The following is a 24,183-nucleotide window of genomic DNA, read 5'->3' as shown; positions in this document are numbered from 1 at the left end:
AAATTAATTACAAATTAGTGCTTATGAAGAATTCCAAGGGACATCCAATTTTCGGGTTGAAACAGCAGCCTCAAGAGTGGAAGAAGTTGAGGAAAGAAAAATGCTTGGCTCTGATTTACAAGTCCCCTGCAAAGGGGCAGCTTGAGGGTAGCCTCTAGAGATGAGAACGTCTGCTGCTCTTCTCTCTCTGGGCTGCTGCTTTCTTCCAAAGAGTCACTGTTGCCCAGGAGGAAGGACTTCTCAGCCCTCACGGTATTCAACCCACAGGAAATAAGCAAATACAAAGTAGCCAGCTCACAGAAAGTAATGAGTTTTTACAGAAACCTGGGGGTATGTGGGCTTGCCCATGGCACTGGGCTCCAGCACATCCTGGGTGGGTACCATCTGGGACTTAGAGCATGGTAGTATAAAATGAACTCTGTACTGGTAGTTTTGAAGAGCAACACGTTCCTACTGCATCTTATTAAAACAGTAAGAGATTCCTGGAGGTCAGCTCATTTAACTGAAGACCTCTGAATAAATCTTGTGTATCACCATCAACAAATATTAATCTCATCTTTTCACTGTCAGAAAAAGTTACTACTTCAGGAAGTAGCCTACTTCTGAAAGACTGAATATTAAACTGTCTTCCTTAACTTACACCAAACCAAATTTTTACACTGGCAAAAACAACTCTAGGGCGGCCAGGCGCAGTGGCTCACGCCTGTAATCCCAGCACTTTGGGAGGCCGAGGTGGGCGGATCACGAGGTCAGGAGATCGAGACCATCCTGGCTAACACGGTGAAACCCCGTCTCTACTAAAAATAGAAAAAATTAGCCGGGCGTGGTGGCAGGTGCCTGTAGTCCCAGCTACTGGGGAGGCTGAGGCAGGAGAATGGCGTGAACCTGGGAGGCGGAGCTTGCAGTGAGCCGAGATCGCACCACTGCACTCTAGCCTGGGCGACAGAGTGAGACTCCGTCTCAAAAAAAAAAAAAAACAAAAACAAAAACAAAAAAAACAACTCTAGGGCAGACATGTTACTGGAGGCTAAATTTATAATGCATTTTCCTTACAGAAAGCACCCCTTCAAAATACAATTTGGGGCCATAAAATACTATCGTACTTAAGCTGTCAGTAAAAAACTCAATGTTTTCCATCAGATGTTAGTCATCTTCTTTTAGTAGCACATTTAACATGACAACTAAGGCACCTTGGAAATCTGTTATAATGCTGACTTTGGGATCTATCCCAGCCCAGGAATAATATACATGGTTCATTTCGTAAGCCAATCCCAACTTGCTGGAGTGGCCGCCTGAAAGACCGTATTATAAAGTATGTCTCTAAGCTCAGTGCCACAGCTTGACCATTAATTAGCAATGCCCACTAAGGGCGCAGGAGAGAGAACTGCAGCATGCATGCATGCGTGTTCATAGGTGAGGAAGAGATGCGGGCAGATGAATGGCCTCCAAGATGATGGCCGACTAGACTTCTGGTTGTGTGTATTTAGGGAGCAGCTACTATTATACTTGATGAGCTTTCCTGGGGTTGTTATGATCATCAACAACAACAAAAACCTCCAATTCATTTATATCAGGACAGAAACAGAAAAATGGATACAATGAAGACTGTTTCCTTTCCTTCTGATAGAAAAACTGCCCCCTAATTTTTAAACAGCCCCAGCGTGTAGGTAGCAGGTTGGGTTCTCCTCCTCAGGCTGACACGTCTGTAAGCACCCTCTGTAATTCTTAAAGGTAAAAGGCTGTGGATATTTTCTTAAACCTTTGATATCTGAGGATGGAGCAGCCCACAGTCCACAAAAATATAAATGCTTAGTAAGGCACAGGACATGTAGCAGAACACGGTATTACAGACATGTAGATAAATGCTGTTCATATTCCTCATTCCATGTATGTTATTCCTAATATATTAGAAACTCAAAAGCTCAAGGATTGGCAAGTAACACTGGTTAAAAAAAAAAAAAAAGAGTACAAGGACTTATGAAACGAATATTAATCCAAAAGAGTAATATCACAGATTGGCCTGTCATATCATTTGCCTTCCTAAGCAATCGTCTGTTGTGCTAGGTCTACTCCAAGTTCTGTGAAAAACCTCAATGCTGCTCCTAGAAAGCTTTGTAGAATAAAGAAATTCAGACAGACTTATTAACAGCCTTCATAGAAATCATGGGGAAAATGTTTACAATACCAATTTTCACAATATTAAATCAGCACCGTAATATTGATTATTCTGTTTCATAGTATAATCCACAGTGAGCAGACTTAGTTTACTTTTTATTAGCAATTCCAATTATTAGCACAAATAAAAACATTTCTGAAGCAAACTAGACCAGGAAAAAAATGCTCCTTTCGGCTTTTCTTGGTGGTTTAAAAACACAGGAATCAATATAGGAAAATCTTTCATAAAAATAGTACTCACCTATAAACTTGCTCCCTCATTCCACATATTTATTTCATGTGTGTATAATTTTTATCTGTCTGCTTTTTATAAGCCTGTTTCTCTTACTTACTTAATTTTGAGGTACTAGGGAAGACTTTTGTAGGAAGTGGGAGGCAAGAAACAAAAGCCAATTTTATTAAGATGACGTTAATTTTAAAAATGTGCGAATCACTGAACTTTACTTTCTGAACTTTGCGCTCTTCAATTATAGCTGGGTATTCTTATTATCCTACAATCTTTTAAAATGTAGGCCTTTTACTCTGTCTCATTTGCCCTCAAACCACTGAAGTCTCTCCCACTGACCCCTGGAAAGAAAGAACCCCAGTGACTGGGAGCGACCAAGAGGCACCCTGAAGGAGGAAAAGCCAATGAGGCATATAACCACCTCCACCACAGGAACGAGAAGAAGAAACTCGCCACAGCATCTGTATTTTTGCAAGGTGAAGGCTTCAAAGCCAGGAGTTCTTGCGTCAGACCCCGGACTCATCTCCAGGCCCAACCTTTATTCCAGCATCAACAGAAAAGGTCTCTGGGTTCCACCCTCCCTACCAGCAGGTGCCACTATCACCGTGGATCACGTCTGCAGGAATCTGCATGCCCCTGGGTGTTAACAGTTCTCTTCTACATGCATCACTGGGAGGGCTTAGAATTCCAAGGCATATACTGCCATGATAAGCAAATATTCTTCTGAATTTCCTAAAAGTGAAATTATAGAACTTAGGGATGGAAAGAAAGGCATGGAAAATAAACTGCCAGCACAGAATACAACATGACTTTCAAAAGAATTTTTTTTCTTTTTCTTTTTTTGCTATCACCTAGTTCAGGAGCAGAAGGGTTAGAAATTTTTAAAGGTCTCATATCCTACTTTTGCCATATAGTGACTTTAAAAATGAAAGTTTGGTAAATCACAGGAAAGCTAGCTGTAAATTATGAACACTTGACCATATGCCTTAATCACTGACTAGGTTTCCAAATGAATATACATGTCTTAAATCTGCTGAGAGTTAAATATTTTTAAGAAACCCTTAAGACTTCAACATGATTGCCTTTTGAATAGTTCTCTCTGATAATAAGGCCATCTTGGGACATTCTTTATTGTTACAGTGACCATTAACAGGAATATACAGCTGCGCAGATAAGGTTCTGAAGCTATTTTAGGTTACAGATTTTCCATTCAGAAAGGCCACACCAGCTGCTGGAGCAGCAGGCTCTCACTGGAGCCCATATGCAAAGGGCTGGGTTGCCAGATCACATCAGAAAGCCAAGGAAGCAGGGTCGGGGGAGAACGATCCTTCACAGGTACATGGCCTCCCAGGACTCTTTCTTTGGCTTATGGATCTTCTTCCAGTACGCCAATAATTTCATTCAACCTCCATGTGGTCCAAGAGTGGTCATAGATTAGACAGCAAATTTCAACAAGATCTAAATACAATCATTGTTCCATCTTGTCAATCAAGAAATCCTGAGAAACTTTTCAATGTCAGCTTCATTGTGGCACAATGAGACATTTTCCTATCCTATTTAGAGTGTCAAGAAGCTATAGCACTCTCCTTAGTACAAATATGTGTTACCAATTAATAGATATTTCAAGTAATGAAGTTTAAATCAATGGCCTGAGCAGGGTCAGTATTTAGTCAGCTAAAATCTAATGAACAGGTTATATGGAAGGCATTTTAATGCATGCAATGTTCATGAACATAAATCACACTGTGCACATTACTCAATTCTCAAACAAGGTTGGTTTTGAGCAAGTTGAGAGCATTGAGGCTTAACAATCACAAGATATTCTCAAAACAAAAATTTCCCTTCTGGAGAGCTGGTGTTCCAATTACAGTGATAATCATGGATATATCACTGACATAAAAAACTTTTTTATAGGCTTGTTTCCCCCTCTTGAATGTAACTAACGCATGAAACAAGTTCAATTTTATCAGCTCCCTATAAAGAGCCAGATTCCAAAGCTGCTTACAAAAATCTCACCCACTGAAATTACAGTACTGAGTAAGGTCTCTCAAATTCTAAACTCAGGTCAAATCTACACATCTTTTCCATTCAGAAATAAATATGTATTTGTCATAGCACACTGATAGTGCATTTTTCTAAACACTTAAATTCTAGGGTCTTAACTGTCTAGGCAAAGGTCATCTGCACCTGCCCTATCTTTGACACTTAAAGGCTTCATTTCTGTTTTGGTTCAGTTCATACATCGCTACCCAACTCATCTTTCTAAACAGAAACATCATTTGTACCAAACCTTCAATGGCTCCCCATCTCTACAGAATATCAAAATCAAAGTTCATAAATCACTTGAGCAGAAAAGACTGCAATTTGTTTAGCACTAACCTTTCAAAGCATCTCAGCACTTACGCACACCCTCACACAACAGTTTAATTTTCTGATGCACCAAACCGGGTCTTCATCTCCAATAAGTTGTGTGTACCTAAACCAATTATTCATTCTTTCACTGTCTGCTGCACACTGCTCTAAGAGTAATACACACAATAGCAAAAGACATAAATGTTTATGAAATCCTTTTAAAATCTCATTTACCATTGAAGAAGTACTAAACTACCATTGGCAAAGAAGTACTAAACTATAGAGGAGAAAATATCCATGCTCCATGATCAACTAATAAGCGCAGCTGGCTGGGCCTCTGTCCTTTTCCTCAGTGCTAGTTGACTCCCTTTCCCAAACCAAATCTGAGGTATCTTTATCCCCAATTCTTCCTGCCTTCACCAACAAAGGTGGCCCCAAAGTATGGACTTCTGCCTCTGCTTCTCCTTCCCACCTAAGTCTACTAATACAAACTCTTTATCAGGACTGTCTAATTTTTTCCTATTCTCTCTGATAAACTCACCTCTCCCCCACTAAATCCTCCCCATTGGCCAAAAAAATAACATAGCAATAACCAAACTATTCAGTCTCCCATCCTTAAAAAGAAGGAGAAGAGGAGAGGAGGGAAGGGAGTTCTCACTTTGAAGATACGGCGTTCCCTTGGCCATCTCAGCCACGTCTCAAGAGAAGACCCAGTGCCACCTGCTGCCACCATCCTGTTTTGTGTTCTCCTGTGTCCCTTTCCTCCTCGACCTATATCAATGGCACCCCCATTCGCTTGAGTCATTTCAGACTTCCCCAACCCTTCTTGTCTTTTTTTCCTTTGATGGCTCCATTCCTGTGACCTGATTCCAGCTGGAGTTGGTCTGCTCAGAGAAGGTCGGGGCAGTCTGACACCATGAAAGCTGTGGCCTGCCCTGGTTTCCACAATCCCCACCTCCCCTCCTGCCCCCCATCACCCACGTGCTCTGCATATTCTGGCCCTTCTGAGAGCCTTCTCTACTGTGCATTAACAGGACAGCCTCTCCCAGGACCAGCTGGAGACCTCCCAACCTAGACCAAGACAGCTGACAGGGAGCTAGCATAAGAAGCACCATCAGCCGTATGTGCTGCAGACACGCAGCAGGCACGAGGTCAAGACTCCACTTCCTGGGCATGTTTGGTACCACAGCACACCAATGATGCCGAATGGCCCAACACTGGAGGGGTAGGGGACTGTCACATCTGACTCCACGGGACAGCACAGAAGCCACAAAGCCCATTCCTATTCAACCTGAGGTGATCATTGGAAACGGCTGAAGGAGTTTGCTATGTAAAGGTAACTCTGCTTTTAGAACACACAAGCAAATAAAAAAGAATACCTTCTACCATGAAGCCAGTGCAGTGCTCTGAAACTGAGGACAAAGGAGCTGCAACACCCAGGATGTCAAAGGATTTGGGACTAGACAGAGCCTGCAGCACAGGCATGCTAAGCCCAGGAGAGAGGAACAACTGAAAAAAGGGGGTCTGAGGGCCTGGTCAGCCTGCAGAAGTGAAGGGTAGTGACAGGCCAGGACAAGTGACCAGCCATGTGCAAAGTAAGAAATGCCATTCTTTTGTGAGCAAATGGATCACACAATGTGAGAAAAGAATGAAAACAGGTACATTGAAGAATGTCCTGAACCTTTGAGAAGAATGTCATTTACAATGTTCATTGTTCCACATGGTATCTCCAGCCATTGAAGACACAGAGGGTGGAGATGCTCACAGCCCTGCAGAGCGAGCATCACCTCCTGCCAGTGACAGTCACACCAGCAGCTCAGCAATCACTCTCAGGACAACTATCACCAAGGAAAGGTAGTGAGAAGTGCTTCACTTTAAAGCCTCACAGATTGCAAGTTTGTCATAGTAATTGCAAACAGAAAAATTTTAAATCTAATGAACTTAGGTTAAAGTTCCAAAGCTCAGCACTGCACACAGTCAGTGCTGACAAGGAGCTTCACCATCTCAGGAGGCCTGCATTGACCCACCACACAAACAAATAGTCTGTAACTAATTATCCATGGCTCAAAGAATGATCTAGTAATTTACAATTTCCACAATTCATAATATTCTTAGGCTGTATGTTTGAGGATTCTTTTCTGTATTTCCAACTAAATATACAGTTACTTTTACATTCCTTACATTAGGAGATAAAATTACCTAGAACAGAAAGGCATCATTTTCTCCAAGTATTACACAGGCCCACTAGAAGATAAAGAAAATGCTTTGACCTCATCTTTGACCAACTTTTCAAACAATCCTTTTCAGTGTTTCCACCTGCACCCCCCACTCCCAGAGTTGATCAGCTGGAAGTGCACATGTCTCAGAGGATTCCGAGACAAATCATCACAATCCTGCGACGATCCGTGAGTCCCACGACCTTCGCTACAGCTGTAGAGCCATGCGTGGTGGCACTCCAACAGCACAAACATGGCCAACCAGAGACCTGCTGGAAGTTTTCTCCAGGACCCTGGCCTTCTGGAGAGAGCAGATCTGTGCTTCATGAAAACCAGAGCACAGAAACACACTCGTCCTGATTACCAAGACGTGGTAATTACAGAGAGTGGCGGCAATTCAGGTCTGCTTTCAGATCAACATTCACTTTAAAGTGTAAACCTGTTTTATTATTTTACTGAATAAACATCATTATTGGAATGTTACTGAGGAAGAAAGTCTGTGGCTTCTCCTCCTTTTCTAAGAGCCTTTACCCTGGCCTACTGCCCCGATGATGGCCCACCTCCTTTACACAGAGGCACTCGGGGTCAACTCAGTCATGATTCTTCTAAGGCTTTAGAAAATGCACAAGAGATTACGAGGTACCGAGGAAAACAAACAATGGATTGTTACAGTACATACATTCTGGTGGAAGTCTGTTCTTTCTAAAAGCAAGTCTCTCAGTTTTCTTTCTGCTTTCTGCCAAACTAAACAGGACTCCGTAAACATACTGACGAACTGGCCTATAGAGCAGAGCGGCCGGAGGCAGGTCCTTGTTGGCTTCATCTTCAATAGAAACAGCAATTTTGATTTCACCCTTTGCATGGAAGAAAGCAGAATAACATTGCACATTTTTCATGTTGAATTTACAATACACTCACAGAAATATACTGTATTATCTCCAGTTAATGACATTGCAATTCCATTCCAAATCAACTGCTTAACAACTTGCCTAAATAAAGATGTTTAGGAAGAGTTCATTTGGCAGGCTGTGGCCAAAGCATATGCTCAAAGAATCAAAATAAAATCTACATCATTTTATGTTTAATCCAAAACCAAGAACAAAAGAAAACCATGTAGATGTTCCAAAGTCTTTGAAACAATCCAGACAGATAACATCAGACAACAAACAGAATAGAAAAGACTGAGAACTCGCAACTTTTATTTAGAGAGTTGGGATGGTCACACGCAATATAATTGAAAATTTTCAATTACCTACATGCAAACTAAAGAACTGAGTATCCTGAAAATATAACGGTCAAATTTTCTTTGCTAAGTTCTTCCATGGCAAATTACCACCTCATGTGTTAGGCTTCTGCCATAGTGTGGCAGGTGCTCAAGAAATGTGTCTCACTGCAGTGGCTAGGACGTGCATAGCCACTAGGGCAGAAACCAAAAGCACTCCACCTTTTTCATGTCCCAGGGCCAATACGGCAAGAACCACATCTGACTCAAGAACGTGCTGCCAAGAGGCAAATGACTGACTGTGGCCTTTGGCAGCTAAGATTGTTGCCAAAATTCATCTGTCTCAGGGATCTTACAGCATCAAGATACATCTCAAGATATCAAGCAATAAATTTTATTTACTTGTACTCAGAGCATAACAATGCATTTATGACCTCAATGTCTATGAAGTTCATTGATATATACGCTTTAAATAATAATTTTGTAACATTTGCTGTTTCTTTCACATAAGTTTAATTTAAAAACTGGTCTTTCCCCTTACCCTCCGTACTTTCATATTCATTAATCCAGTAGCTACATGTGTTCTAACACTCTCATCTAGGGAATATTTATCTCAATAATATGATGCTTTGCAAATTCTCTTCATTACCATAAAGATGCATCTCACTGTAAATGTCTTAGCCTGGGCAATTTAATACCAGAGCCATTCAGCTTATAGGATAAACTGAAAAAACTTAAGTAGCATTTTAAAATGTGAAAAGACAATTTTCTCAACCATGGTCATTTTATCAGTGTTTGCCCTTGAAATTCATAAGAAATAAGAAAGCACGTCGGTACAACTTGCAACCCTCATATAGATCTAACCGACTATCCACGCATCAGATCCAGCAGTGTGGACATAACAGGTAGCTCCTGGGGACCTTACATTTCAAACAGCCCCACGAGGAATGAGTGTTGTTTCTTTACACCTTATTTTGAAAGATGTCTTCCCAAAACTTTGGTTCCTTAAACTTAGCAAAATGCTTTCCCCACAATAATTACTTTTCACTTACCCTTTATAATTTATGTTGAACCTGAAAAATAAAATGTTCACCTTACAACCATAATCTGAAAAGTGATACTATAAATGCATATCCATATCAAATAATAGATGAGATTTGGAGGCATTACAACTAAAAAATAAATTAAAGGATCTGAGCAAATAGTACTGGCTACATGTTTTCCATGTCCTTTAATTAATAAAAGTAAGCAATATTTGGATTAGTCAGTTAACAGTTGAAGTCCACCTCAGGAGTATTTGAGAACAGGAGTTCATTATTGCATTTATTGACTCCATTTTACAAACCACAGATGGGTTGTAGAGAATAGACAGAAAAGTCTAGTTATATATGGTCGTATAGGTATTCATGTTAATCATACATGATAGTAATAAACCAATTCTGCAGGATTAATCTAGTAACTGAGGTAACTTGTTAAATTGTGAGGCTAAGATTAAAAGTGCCAACATAAAGACTACAAATCACTGAGGAAATTTAAATACACATAGATACATTTGAGACACCAAGATTAAAAAATAATTGATGCCACACTATATGTATATATTTAAGCATACATTAAGACACTAATAAAGTGAAATTATGACACTGTATAAAAAGATAGTTTCATTTTCTGACTATGCGCATGTTAACAAAATCCTGTATTACATTTTTTGTTCTTAGCACTATTAAAACTGCACTCAATGAGGTCATGAACAAGTCAAAACACATGAAGTACTATGAGCCATTCAAAGGGGGAAACATTATTTTCTAAGCACAAATGATAAAGGAACCAGATATTGTATCTGACATCAGAATTAAACCTGACGTTACAGCACAAATATGGTGTAAGAAAATTCTGAAATTGAAGTAAAAAGAATAAAATTACAAGTCATAAAATAATGTGATGCATTATTTCATTGGAAGTATAAAAATATTTTATACTAAGTTGAAGGAAAAAAGTGAGACTTTTCATGAGTTATTTTAAAACTGTATTTACAGTTATAAATGTTCATCTTTCATTCAATGTTTAGAAAGGGGAAAGTGAACTTTGTTTCAAATAGATTAGTAAGACAGAAAAATGGTTCAAAAAAGGACAAAAGGACAAAACACCCATAGGAATGGCCACTCATCAAATAACAGAAGCCACTCCAGGGCCCCTTTGATAATACCTTCGTCAGGACATGGAAGATGTAGGGGTACATCAGCCCCTTCTTGTGCCTGTGCTCGGCCACTCTCAGCACCTCAGGTGCGACGGGGGGCAGGGGAGGTGTGGTGATGTCCATGTGGTTCCTGGTGGGCATCGACAGGAGGCACGGGATTGGCTGGACAGTGCCCATCTGGCTTCCCTTGCCTTCGGCTAGTTGGCTTCCTGAAGAGGCAGTGGACGAGCCTTCTGCCTACAGTGCAGAGAGCAGAAGGGAGGAAAACGAGTGTATGTCATGTTTTCATTCATTTAAAGTATGTTAGGTGCCTGTTCACCTGCCAGACACGGAGGGGACAAAGATGAGTCCTGTCTTGGAGAGACCAGATTTGGTGCCACCCTAAAGACAGAGGAAACAGAGAGCCACCCTGATCCAGTCCTCTCCTTGAACAGCTTCCCACACTGAAACAGCATCAACATCTACTGTGCCACAGGAGAGCAGGCCTGTTGCTCCCTGCTGTTCTGTGTCACCCTGCAGTCCCTCTGTGTTGGGAGGCAGGAGCCTTGCTATCTTGTTTGGTTCTCACTTGTCCATCATTCATGTGGTCCATTCCCGTGTTTCTGTTTTCTCGAGACTTTGCCTAAGATCTCTATACAAACAGAAAAACTAACACTCCAACAGGCTGTGCAGTCTGAACACAGTTACACAACCCTAACACATAGAAATGGAATTCTAATCCAGGGCTGACTCCATGCCACAGCTGGTACTTAAAGAACAAACAAAAACCCAAACTCAAGCATTCTCTGTAGTCATTATAAAGCCCTAAGTTAATTATACACGCGCGAAAATTAAACCAAAAGCCCCAAAAACCTGCTAAGCCACAGCATAATCCCATTAAAAACAATGTCTCAGATCTATGGATAATGACATAGAAAGAGGTCCACGATACACTGTTTGGTGAAAACACCCATTCTGTAACAACTAAGCCCCCCAAACATGGAGTGTATGCACATACACAGGAAAGAGTCTGGTCCCCAAATTATTACCACAGTGATGGACTGCTGCGAGGCAGTAGAACTAAGGAAAGGAAAAAGGAAGGGAGACACTTTAGCACAGTCTGAATTGTCTGAATAGTTGCCTAAAAGCAATGATTATTTGTATGATAAACTTTATCAGAATAAATGTTGAAAATAAGAATTGCTTATTGATTGATTTAATGCCACCCTAAAGACATGCATTTTTCTGTTTTGAAACAAAGTATACTCTTTACAATGGTGTGTAATTAAGTGCTTAATTTTATTCTTTAAAACACAAAGTGCCAAAATTAGTCTTAAGAAGAATAACTCATAGATAATTCACTGGTGTTTTCTACACTCTCCATTCCGTAAGAATACAGATGTAGAACAACTCAAAATGCTTTGGAAGGTGCTTTGAAAATAATATGTATCCACAAAGGATTTTTGTTGCTTATTTGCAGAACAATCATTTAATAGTACGACTTCTTTAGACAAACGTCTGATATTCAGGCAACCCTGCATATTAACCACTAAAACCTCCAAGCAGGAAACCTGCTCCTTCTTGGTAATCACATGTGGCAGACGTACGTGGCTTTGCAAATTAAAAAGATATTTTTAGATATCACTATTAACAGGTAGAAGTAGAAGAAAAGCAGGGAGACAGGGCGTGGTGGCTCACGTCTGTAATCCCAGCACTTTGGGAGGCTGAGAAGGGCAGATCACTTGAGGTCAGGAGTTCGAGACTAGCCTGGCCATCATGGCGACACCCCGTCTCTACTAAAAATACAAAAATTAGCCGGGCATGGTAGTGCACGCCTATAATCTCAGCTACCAGGGAGGCTGAGCCAGGAGAATTGCTTGAACCCAGGGGGCGGAGGTTTCAGTGAGCTGAGATCACGCCACTGCACTCCAGTCTAGGTGACAGTGCAAGACTCCATCTCAAAAAAAAAAAAATTTAAATAAAAAAATTTTTAAAAAAAGAAAAAGAAAAAAGGGTGGGGGGAGTTAAATTTAGCATGCCTGGTGCTTTTTCAGTGAATTTTCACAAAAACCTACAACAAATGTGGGCTCAGGAAGGTCCTAAGCACCTTGTCCAAGATGATGCAGTGAGCAAACAAGGAAATGCATCAGGTGCCTGCCATGCAGAAAGACTAGCCGGCTTGGGCATAGCTCTGAACTCTTCCTTCCCCGCTTATCCCCTTTGTAAAGGTTTACATGACCCGATTAAAAGAGAGATATTATTTTTCACTATTTGATCACTAATACAGTGTGCTAATACAAAATGAGTCAGAACTCAAAAACTAAAAGGCACAGACTTTCTACCTTTGTTTGGTCTCCTGGGTCTCCTCGTGCCTGAGGCTCTGAGTGGCTTCCCGTCTTCTCCCAGCCAATCTTGTTCCCGCTGATATGGCTAAACATAAAATGAACATGATTACTGTCCAATCACTTTCACAAACCAGTTGACAATGATAAGAAGGGCCTCAGCTAAATCTTCAGGCTCATAATAACAATACTTTTAAAATAAACATAACGTCAAGAAATAACTCTATTATAGTAATATTTCTTCCTGCTTCAAAAGGGTAGGTGATAACCACATACTATGGAAAAGAAACTATCGAACACCTAACTTAGAGGAGTCACCAGGCAGTTCAGAGATGGTCTGTGATGTGCTTAGCGCTATGGAGGATGCAGAGGAAACAAAGGCAAGCCTTGCCTTGGAGGATCTTTCCATCGTCACAGCGAGACAAAGATCAGCATTTAATTGGCAATTATGAGGTAGTAGAAGACTTAAATGTTATCTGGATCGAATACTACACATAATTTATAAATAAATGTAAGGCGACAATATACCACACAGGGCACTCCAGCCTATTCATGTGGAGGGGGCATTAGAGCTAACACTGGAGGTGACTCGAACTGGAAAATCTGAAAGACAGTGAAGGTACACTCTAGGCAAAGTGAGGTGGCACAAACTTGGTGGGTTCACAGAACAGGGAGTTCATGGGAACTTATTTGGAGGATGGCTTTATTTAACAAAGTAGCAAAAAAAAAAAAAAAGGGGGTTAAGGAAAAAGAGATGAGAAGACCACAGAGCATCTCAAATTACAGAATGAGAGATAACTGTGCTGTTACCCATTAACAGTCTGGGAAAACAATTTCGTGGGTTTAATGAGCATTTTAAAAAACTGAAACAGGACAGACCAGAATGAGTGGTGTGAATAAGCATTATTTCCTAAAGTCTTTGTTCACTTGTAGTATATGGGTTTACCATAGTCCTCACGCGAACGTGAAATGCACTGTCTACAGGTAGCAAAGGATGTGCAGGGTCTTGAGCAGGGCCAGCGGGATGCAGCACCACACTGGAACCTCAGTACACAGTGTGACCCTGAGGCAGGGATGGCTGTGGTGCTCCGTGCACTCACCCTTCCACTATAAGGTTCCATGCCCAAACTACCTTCTGAAAACCAGTGCTGGCCATAGGACATGCCAGCATGGGTCAACTGGCCTGCCTTTATAACTGACTCACATGACAGATGGAGAGGTTTTAAGACCAGATAATTCTCCTATCTTCCAATCAACTTCATTTTAGTTCTGTCTTTTAAAAAAAGGGAAAAAAAAGCTGCAAAAAGATTCCGCTGTCACACAATGGACTGGACTGTCCAGCCAAGGATACCGCATGCACGCCATGAAAAGTTCACCCACCCTGTTCAGGTTTCCCGGTCTTCATGGAGCTTGGAGAAACCAATGCTCATGCACAATCTCCGCCTGCAACTTAACAAAACTAGAAGAAACCCCAGCAGTGGCTCAGACACAACAAAAACCACTGCAGGCATCCCCAGAGTGTAGTGGTCTGTCCCACTGAGAAAGCAGCCACTGAGGGCACAATGTGAGCAGACAATGGAGAAAGGCTCAGGAGGTGGATGAGCATGTGCTGATAGAGATGCATGAGTCAGCAAGCTGGGAGATGCAGGGGGCAATAAATTACTAAATCCTGGCCTAGAAGTACATGGCAACATTGGCACAACTCTTGCTTATCTTCCACAGCATGTAAAGAACAATAAGTGTTCTCAAACTGTTGTTAAGCTTAAAGGCTCATGTGGAATGCTTATTAACCACGCAGACCCGCAAGCGCCCATCCCCAGGGTATCTGTCCCTAGAGTGTCTGGGGCTCTTGGAGGGTAAGAGGATCTAGAGGATCATGCACCTAGGATGGTAGGGCAGGGGAGGCCAAGTGTTAGGGAAGTGCCAACCAAGGAGGGGACACACCTGTCTACTAAAACTGGAGAGCCGAGGCACCATGCCAGTGCCATCTGAGATCACACAGACCCTACACTTGCAAGCCTTAGTGTTGTTCTACGTAGATTATCAATCTAAAAATAAATGTCATAATCTGGATGCTCATATAACCTTCTAACAATCATACTGTAAAATCTAAAATTCTGCCTGAAAAGCACCTTGACAAGAAAGTTTTTTGAGAAGGCCAATATATTTCAATAGGACAAATATGTTACTTCACAATTTGAAAAAAAAAATTGAATATGACAAATGCCTTGCTTTGAAGAACAGATAGATAACATTTTAGAATACTTCTATATATATTTATGTTTCATTTTACACAACTGATAATACCTTAAACTGATACCTGGAACATGTACGTAAACCAGACGTTTCACTGACTCGCACTGCGCTGAGACGTGCTGAGACAGGCACGAGCCACACGGAAGTAGAGTCAGTGACCCGGGCACTGTGCAGGAAGCCTGTGGCGCTCTCACAATCTCATCCCCACCCGCACACTATAAATCTCTAATGATAAAATGATAAAATCCAGGCTCAGAGAGAAGGAATCTACCCACAGTCACAAATAAGGTAGCTGGATTCAAACCCAGACCCTTATTTCAAAACTATTGGCACCTGCTACCACAGCAGAGCCGAGCCGAGGCTACAGACAGAATCACACATATATGAGAATGCGGCACGCAAGCAACAGAAAGGGTGACTCTGGCAAGTCAGCTCGGCGGCTGGGGAAGCCCAGCACTATAGGATGGGGTATTCACAGGCTGTCAGAGAGGTGTGCCAAGGCCTCACTTCACTAGGAACGTTTGGAGCTTCTTCCGTACGAAAGCCCGGAAAGATAGCAAACTGTTCTAGTCACTGAATGATTTCTTTTCTACATCTTTCAGCAGGTTGGTGAGACTAGGATGGAAATGTATTGGTGTTCATTTACACCAAGTATACCAGGGTATGATGTGTCACTCATGTTCCTGTCAGGGGTGTAGAGTTCTCCTTTATGGAGGAGAAAAGAAAGAGAACGTTAAGTAAAAGCTGACTTCTGTGTCAACAGGAAAGAGCAAAGGCAAATAAACAAAAATGGAAGAAAATAAATCATTAAATTTAGAAAAGAAAAGATCAAATTCACAGCAGAACTATCTGGCATGTGTAAATTTTTCATTTCTATCTGCTCCCCAACTCAACAGGGCTGAGAACAGACAGCCGGGAGGGTCTCTGATAGTGTAACAAAGAGGGCCTGGGCCCTGCTGGTGCAGGGCAACAGAAGGCCTCGGCCTGGCTGGACAGATGCTCAGAGTTCACCTGCATGGCCTGGCCCTGCCAAGTGCTATCTCCCTACAGAAGCACCAGTATCTGGGTGCCCTGACCAGGGAAGCTACAAGAGTCACAGAGACAGACACCTAATAGGTCTAGTCTCCTCATGCCCTAGTTAAGCTAACATTACACATTCAGGTTCCTTCACATAATGGGTGAGCTTAAAATGTCAGGAACACACAAAGCACTTTTCCATGTGGCAGTCAGATGATGGCTCAAACTTCTTTCACAGCCTTGTCAGGACTTCTCGCTGTCATCAGAAGACTGTGTGCCCAAGAAGCCCCAACTGGTCATGGAGCTATCCCCTTGTACCCCACAAGTGAGGGTTCAGAGACACCTGACTGTGTCAACACGTTTGTCTTAAGATCAATACGAAATGTCTACACAGATTAGTGGATGGCTAGAACACAACATAATGATATAGATCATGATTAATTTTTGCCAACATATAAAATTCAGAATCACTTTTATGAGAAGATATTAGAAATGGTACCATGTGTCAAAACAAAAATATAAAGCGGTTATCTGTCTGGAACAAGAGCATAACAATCTGAAAGAAAAACCTACAGTTACACTAAAGTCATTCCCTCAGCCCCAGGCCTACCTACCCATGCCTCAGGATCCTGGAGCAGGGCACGATGGAATTCCCTTTGTGAAACAAAAAGTTTTTTTGGAAGTAGAGTTGGAAAGGACTTAAAGGACAAGAAAAACATTCAACACCATCTTCAAGCAAAAGAGGCACATCAGGCACAAACTTCCTGGGATACCAGATCAAAGGGAGCCAAATAAAATTCTTTTAGCTATTTTACATTAAAAACCACATCAGTGTTCTGGTTTTCTAGCATACTAAGAGTTAATTTTTAAAAAGTAGTGATAGCTACCATTCATTGAGCTTTTTCATCAGCTAATTTAATACACAAACAACTCAGCAAACCTGTCACGCACATTTGAATGCTCTGAGGTTCTGCGAGCTTCAGGTCACAACATCACCTAGAAATACCAACCAAGAGACTCTGAGCAAACCGGTTCCTGCCAACAGCTAGGTCTCAGTGCTGTTCACAGAGCATGCTAACACCAAACAGCCTGCCTTCCTGTGGTTCATCTTTCACAGTCCAGATTTGGTCCAGGGAGTACATGTCATTAGCAAAAATTAACAGGGGAGGGGAATACAAGACTTATGCAAGAGATGCCTCCATAACACTACATGTCAAAATAAATAATAAATGTGGAGATGTCCTGTTCCACAGGGCTTTCTCTCCTAAGATACATATATAAGTTCTCAAGAAAATGAAACCCATTTATACAAATAAGGTCACAAGGTGGAAAAAAACTCAGTCTTCTCTCTCAATAAGGACTTTTACATATCCGTTTAAAAATGTCAGTAATTTTATGCAAAAATATTAAAGCAATAAAGTGGATGTATATAGATCTTATTAAATATTAGGTATTAAGTACATATACATATTAATACTTACATGCACAAATAAGAATACATAGTTACATAAGTATATTAAGTATAAAAGATGGAAGAAAAGGAAAAAGGGCAAGTTACTCTCCCTAAGATAGGACCTAGTTATTGTAAAAATCTTATTTTAGCAGATGCAGAGGAAAACAAGGTGCTTGAATATTCACCAATCTTCCAAATATAATTACCTCTCTAGAAGTAGGATCATGGGGAATTCTCTATACTGTATTTTCCAGTGTTTGAATTCTATATAACTTTGTATCAAGATGATAATTAGAAAAAAGATATAAAACAAAGAATTAAAAATTGTAATACAGCAACCTCAGATTTGATTCAGATTCTGCAAGTCCAAATCAATCTATGAAAATAACATAAAATAAATACCTCCACAAGGATTCAATTGTAATTTTTGTTTTGTTTTGTTTTTTAAACAGGATCTCACTCCGTTGCCCAGGCTGGAGTACAGTGGCACAATCTCGGCTCATTGCAACCTCCACCTCCCAGGTTCAAGCAATTCTCCCACTTCAGCCTCCCAAGTAGCTGGGACTACAAGCAAACACCACCACGTTCAGCTAATTTTTGTATTTTTGGTAGAGAAAGGGTTTCACCATGTTGGTCTTGAACTTCTGACCTCAAGTGATCTGCCTGCCTCAGCTTCCCAAAGTGCTGAAATTACAGGCATGAGCCATTGCACCCGGCCTCAACTGTAATTCTTAATTCAACTGAAACAAGATTACAAACATCTGACAGGAAGGGAAAAAAGACAAGAATGTCACCTTAATTTTTAAAATTTAAAGAAAATAAAGCAAGTGTATGCTGGTACTGCTCTACTGTTCTAATAAAGGAACTGGAGGAGACATTACTTAGAAAGCCACACATTTCATTCCTTTTTTTTTTTTTTTAAGAGACAGGGACTCGTTCTGTTGCCCGGCTGGACTGCAGTGGTGCCATCATGGCTCACTACAGCCTCGAACTCCTGGGCTCAAGTGATCCTGCCGTCTTAGCCACCCAGGTAGCTGGACCCACAGGCACATGCCACCATGTCTGGCTAATTTTTAAATTTTATGTTGCCTAGGCTGGCTTCACGCAATCCCCCTGCCTCAGCCTCTCAAAGTGTGGGGATTAAAGCATGAGCCACCACACGTGGCCCCTTTTTCTTATTTTATTGCCAAACTGTTTTAGGCCTAGAATAACTGCCAGTTCTGATCACCACCCAAGCACCAGCCTATTTTCTTCCAAGGGACATGCTAGAAAGAGAGTGTTGTGTCTCTGCAAAGTAGTCAGTTAAACTCAGAACTGAGCTTCCAACAGGTTCACCTTCATTTTTTTTGGAAAAATACGTCAGGCAGGCACAACTATGTGGCAAGAAGTCTTCTCATATTCTAAGAACTCCTCCTCTAACAGATTTTCCAAAAATTCTAAAGAGAAATTTGTATTTCAAAAGAGTAACACAGCCCATCACATCCATTCCAACAGCACAGGAGAACTGTACAGTACAAAGACACTGAACAACTCACCCAACTAAAGAAACTAAAATGCTGAATAAGATATTAAAGAAATACAATGAAAAGAAGAGATAAAACTCAGGGCTGCCAAGCGCACCCAGATGAAGGCTGCCCTACTGCCCCTGAGGACTGGCTGAGAGCATTTCCTGATCTGCTGCCATCTGTGTGGATGCCTCCCCATGAACTTGGGATTACAAGAGCATATTTCCTGTAGTGTGTATGAGGCTCCTGTGCAATGAACCCTGATGACAGCATGGGGGCACACACATCTGTTCCACCAATGTTGCTGCAATGCACACCACACACCCACCTTCCTACAGGCACAGAGCAAATCTCCACAAAGAGCACCCGCACACACGCAGCTGTCAGAAGTCCACAAGTCATGGCAACACCCAGCAATGCTCAGTGGCGACAGCCAGGACCCAATAACTCCACCTATAACCCCCCACCACATTTTATCTTTAAAAATAAATGTTTGACAATTTTATAGGCTTTTGTAAAAGGTATCTTATGTTCTAAGTTGTAGAATTTTGATATTCTTAGTGAGGGTGAACAACTTTTTATATTTATTGATGGCTGCTTCCTTTGTGAATTCCATGCTTATACCTTTAAGAGATGAGATGAGATCTCACTACATTGCCCAGGAGAGAGTGCATTGGCCATTCACAGGTATGATCGTAGCTCACTGCAGCCTCAACCTCCTGGGCTCAAGTGATCCTCCCACCTCAGCCTCCCGAGTAGCTGGGACTACAGGTGTACAGTACCATACCCAGCACATTTGTATCTTTTTCCATTTAAAACAGTTGGCATCAGCTGCACACAGTGGCTCATGCCTGTAATCCCAGCACTTTCGGCAGAGGTAGGAGGATTGCTTGAGGCCAGGAGTTTGAAACCAGCCTGGGCAACACAGCAAGACCCCATAACTACAAATAATACAGGTTAGCTGGGTGTGGTGGAACATGTCTTTCGTCTCAGGTGGAACATGCTAAGGTGTGAGGATCACCTGAGCCCAGGAGTTTGAGGCTGCAGTGAGTTATGATGGTGCCACTGCACACCAGCCTGGGTGAAACAGCAAGACCCGGTCCCTAAAAAAATAATAATAATAATTTTAGAAAACCACTTACCTTTTTAATTCATAGGAAGCTTTTTTCTTTTTTTGTTGTCTCTTTTTTTTATGTAACAATCCCCATCACCCATCACCCATCACTACCACCCTTTAAAAGAGTGCCACTGATTTACTGTTGGGGAAACTAGGCCATTTATTCTGCAGGGTGTCCCACATTATTCCTTCCTTGTGGTATCACTGAACGTACACTACAGAAGACAGGAGAAGTTAGGGTTGGACTATGAGAGGCAGAGCATAGCAGGTGGGGGCACACCTTGCTATGCATCTAGAAGGCCAATCGTCTCCGCTATTTTACAGTCTAGAAATTATAAATGTTTCTGGCCAGGCACGGTGGGTCACGCCTGTAATCCCAGCACTTTGGGAGGCCGAGGTGGCAGGATCACCTGAGGTCAGGAGTTTGAGAACAGCCTGGCCAACATGGTGAAACCTCATCTCTACTAAAAATACAAAAAATTAGGTGGACATGGTAGTAGGCAACTGTAATCCTAGCTAGTCGGGAGGCTGAGGCAGGAGAATCACTTGAACCTGGGAGGCAGAGGTTGCAGTGAGCCAAGATCATGCCATTGCACTCCAGCCTGGCCAACAAGAGCAAAATTCCATCTCAAAAAAATTTAAAAATATATACATATATATAAACATTTCTACTGTCAATATATTTTAAGACCAGAGTTTTGGAGTTCAACTGTTTCCACCAGCTGAATGGTCTGACTGTCCGGAGACCCACTGTCCCGAGGGCAAATGGCATCAAGGTGGGAGTAAACTCACCTCCAAAGAAACACCAGGGTCTCTCCAGCCTAAGGTCATGCTAAGCACACTCTGGATCAGGAGTGTCTAATCTTTTGGCATCCCTGGGCCACATTGGAAGAAGAAGAATTGTCTTGGGCCCCATATAAAATAGACTAACAATAGCTAATGAGCTTTAAAAAAAAAAATCAGAAAAAAAACTCAATGTTTTAAGAAAGTTTATGAATTTGTGTTGGGCCTCCATCTTGCGCTGCGTGCGGCCCGTGGGCCATGGGATGAACAAGTTTGCTCTAGATGTTTCCCGTGGCACTTAGAACACATCCAGCTGTGCACGGCTCAGCCCTGCTGGTCCTCACACCACAGGCCATCAGCTGGCTCGCTTCTTTCTCCCAGTCTTCCTGCCCTCCTTTGCTCTAGTGTTCCCAGTTCCCCGCTCCTCACTCTCAGCACGTCTTCTTCACGCACTCGTCAGGGCTTCTATGTTCACTGCTTACATACTCTCCTCCAGAATGCAAGCTCTGCACACAGACCTCATCACTCCTGTCCTCTGCCCTGTTCACTGGTAAATAAATGCCCAAGTATTTCTTCCTAAGAGAATGAATAATTTCTGTTCCCTTAGGGCCATCCTGAAAAAGCAACATAGGTCCCGGGGTCCTCATTCAATTCTAAACCAAAGGTTAAAAAAGTAGTGACTTTTTTTTGTAAACTATAAAAGCAATTCTTTGTTCTCTTATGCACAGCCTAAGGGGCACATTATACACTGCAGATACAACCAATTCAACACACTAGAACCCTTGCTGAAAATTATGAACATTGTCCCTACTTGGCACACGCATCATACCCCTGCACCTGCCACAAGCAAAGGATGCCCGTGATCAAGGGTTTGACCCCAAGTTGAATGCTAGTTTCTGACCCCAAAGCCTTCAGGAACAAGCACCCTTGTCTCCTCTGCCTTCATTCATCTCAAGTCTAACATGTCTGTCTCTTCCTTATTATAGGGTGTACCCTGCCTTCTTCATGGCACTTCATACCATAAGGATGGCAAAACACAAGACTCCGAGCAGGTCAAATTCCAGTGGCAGAAACAAGATGCATCTCCAGAAAACAGTAAAGATGCCATACCGGGGATAAAGACAATAAGCACTTGGAGAGGTCAGAGGGAGGTCAGATGCCCAGAGCTCCAAAGAGCTGACCAGAACCTTCACAGACAGGTAGGAGCTGCATACCCAGAAAAGACAGGACATGCTCAGGAAGTCCTACTCACTCCAAGTTCAGCTTATCCTAACAAAGACAACTTGCCAAATTAGATGGGCAACTCACATTCTTCTCAATCCCTCCCCACCGGAGGAACAAGCACCTCAAATGAAACGTGCCCCAGTCACCACCCACGTCCCCAAGTCAGCACCTTGACCTGGTTTCCACATCTCCATCACTAGCACGGAACTCTTGTTGGGGTCATAAAGCTTACTTCTTTTTGCTTTTTGTCTTACTTCTTACCTATGTTTCATAGTTTAGAAAGAACATTTCTTACTAAGACAAAAACTGTATTGTACAGACACTTTGACCTTGCTGACATGAGTCACGTTTTACAACAAAATGCACATGCCTTAGAATTCAGGCGCATAAGGGCTTCCAAGACCATCTAGCAGTTGTTCTCAAACTTCAGTGTGCTAAAGACTGACTGAGGTGCTTATTTAAAATGCAAATTTGGGGGCCCAACCAGAGATTCTGATTCAATGTGTACTCAATATATTATCTTGCTAGAGGTTAATTTAAAAGTTTGAATATTCAATTACAACTCTTTACTTCATTTTAGAGTCTTGGCATTGCATATACTGCAAATAAACATTTATTAATTTTATACTTCTCTGCACATACAGCAAATCAACATTTATTAATGTTATACTTCTCTGCTATAAACAGGGTATGCATCCCTGGATGGCAGAGAGTCCTTCAGTAAGCTCTGCCCTGGGTCAACAGACATTTATTCCCATTTCACAGATGGACAGAGGACAGAGAGGAAAGATCATCTGCTTCAGGTGACACACAAGGTAAGAACTGGCATGGAAACTGACACCTATGTCTCTTACATTTCCTACATCAGAAACAGATGTAACATCAACCAGCCCTGGTTATCTACGCTGTAAAGTAGAGTTCACACCAAGGAAAAGGAGACACTGACTTAAAGGAAAGAAATATTCTTTCCCTGTTTTTTTGTTTTAAACATAAGACAGTTTAAAGAAAGGGGGGAGTGCAAATTAAAGATTTCCTCGATCAAATTTTAACCAACTATGTATTTGTGAACCCATTTATTCAGGGACACACAGTGTTTAAAATACTCCTCTAAGGAAACAATTCCAGCCTGGGTCTAGGCAGCTTTCTAGGGTTTTGCTTGGGCAAACAGTGTTATTTCCAAAGTGTCCTGTGACCTGCTGAGTTTAGGAGGAGAGGAAATTCAGAGCTCCCTTGATCCAGGAGCCAGGAGATTAACGTTTCAGGGGTCGGCAGGGGGTTGCTGTGGTGGGTGTGAGTGGCACCACACCGGACAAATGCCCCCATGTTTTGGTCATCACACAAACCAGTTCTTGTCAAATTCCTCCCCAGAAAGTTTCCTGTGGCTCCAGGTCATGGGGCTGGGATGGTGCAGATTTTAAATCATGGAAACTTCAAGAACGTACCTACTCTTCCTCTCTCCTCTCTGTCCAAGGAGCCCCCATCTGAGTACAGACTGACCATCACCCACCTGCAATAAACTACATCTCTGAGCAAAACACCAGCTGGGCTGGCAGGTCAGAGGCAGCTTCCCCAGGTCACTACCCGCCAGGAAGCACCCAGCGACCCGCGCACCACTCACTTTGTCGCCCCTCCGCTGCCCTCGTCGTTGTCGGAAGATGACGATGTAGAGGAGCCAGGAAAGTAGGCGGAATCCACGTGGTTGGGGCTGCCGCTCTGGGCCGGGTTGATGGGTGAGGACCGCTCATACAGCGGCGTGTGCTTCCCTTCGTGAGGAATGTTGCTGTAGCTGTTCTGCTCCGTCAGATTCTTCCCGCTCGTGTCCAAAGTGAGAGGTGCTGGCTCAGAGAGGCTGTACGGGTATGGACCCTGGCCCGGGGCGCCCCCTGGGCTGGGCACCTGTGGGGCCTGAAGCGAAGGGCACAGGTCACGCGCACGTGGCCAGCAGGACCTGACTCAGGCCCAGGCTGACGTTTCCTGGCTCATTTTTATTTCAATAAACACTGGCATCTATTTCACACATCAATTCAAGAGGTTAGGAACTTATTTTAGCATTCGCTGAAATTCAATGCATGCACCGTGTCTGAGACCCACCACCCGACCCAACGCAGGGAAGGCCTTA

General features: G+C 42.3%; 1 protein-coding gene across 5 annotated transcripts in view; it reads right to left on the bottom strand.

Moving 5' to 3' along the window:
- Nucleotides 1–24,183, bottom strand: part of FAM120A (family with sequence similarity 120 member A) — a 114,180-nt gene that overhangs the window by 26,190 nt on the left and 63,807 nt on the right. For all 5 annotated transcript variants that reach the window (XM_024251922.3, XM_054520253.2, XM_024251926.3 and 2 more), the window contains exons 7-10: nucleotides 23,683–23,969; nucleotides 12,710–12,797; nucleotides 10,398–10,625; nucleotides 7,649–7,823 (exon numbers count right to left, since the gene is read on the bottom strand). In XM_024251922.3, the coding sequence (XP_024107690.1) occupies nucleotides 7,649–7,823; nucleotides 10,398–10,625; nucleotides 12,710–12,797; nucleotides 23,683–23,969 (778 nt within the window). The remainder of the gene's footprint in view (nucleotides 1–7,648; nucleotides 7,824–10,397; nucleotides 10,626–12,709; nucleotides 12,798–23,682; nucleotides 23,970–24,183) is intronic.

The sequence above is a fragment of the Pongo abelii genome, chromosome 13 (genome assembly GCF_028885655.2).
Source record: "Pongo abelii isolate AG06213 chromosome 13, NHGRI_mPonAbe1-v2.0_pri, whole genome shotgun sequence".
NCBI lineage: Eukaryota > Metazoa > Chordata > Mammalia > Primates > Hominidae > Pongo > Pongo abelii.
This window is presented reverse-complemented; position numbering and strand designations above follow the sequence as displayed.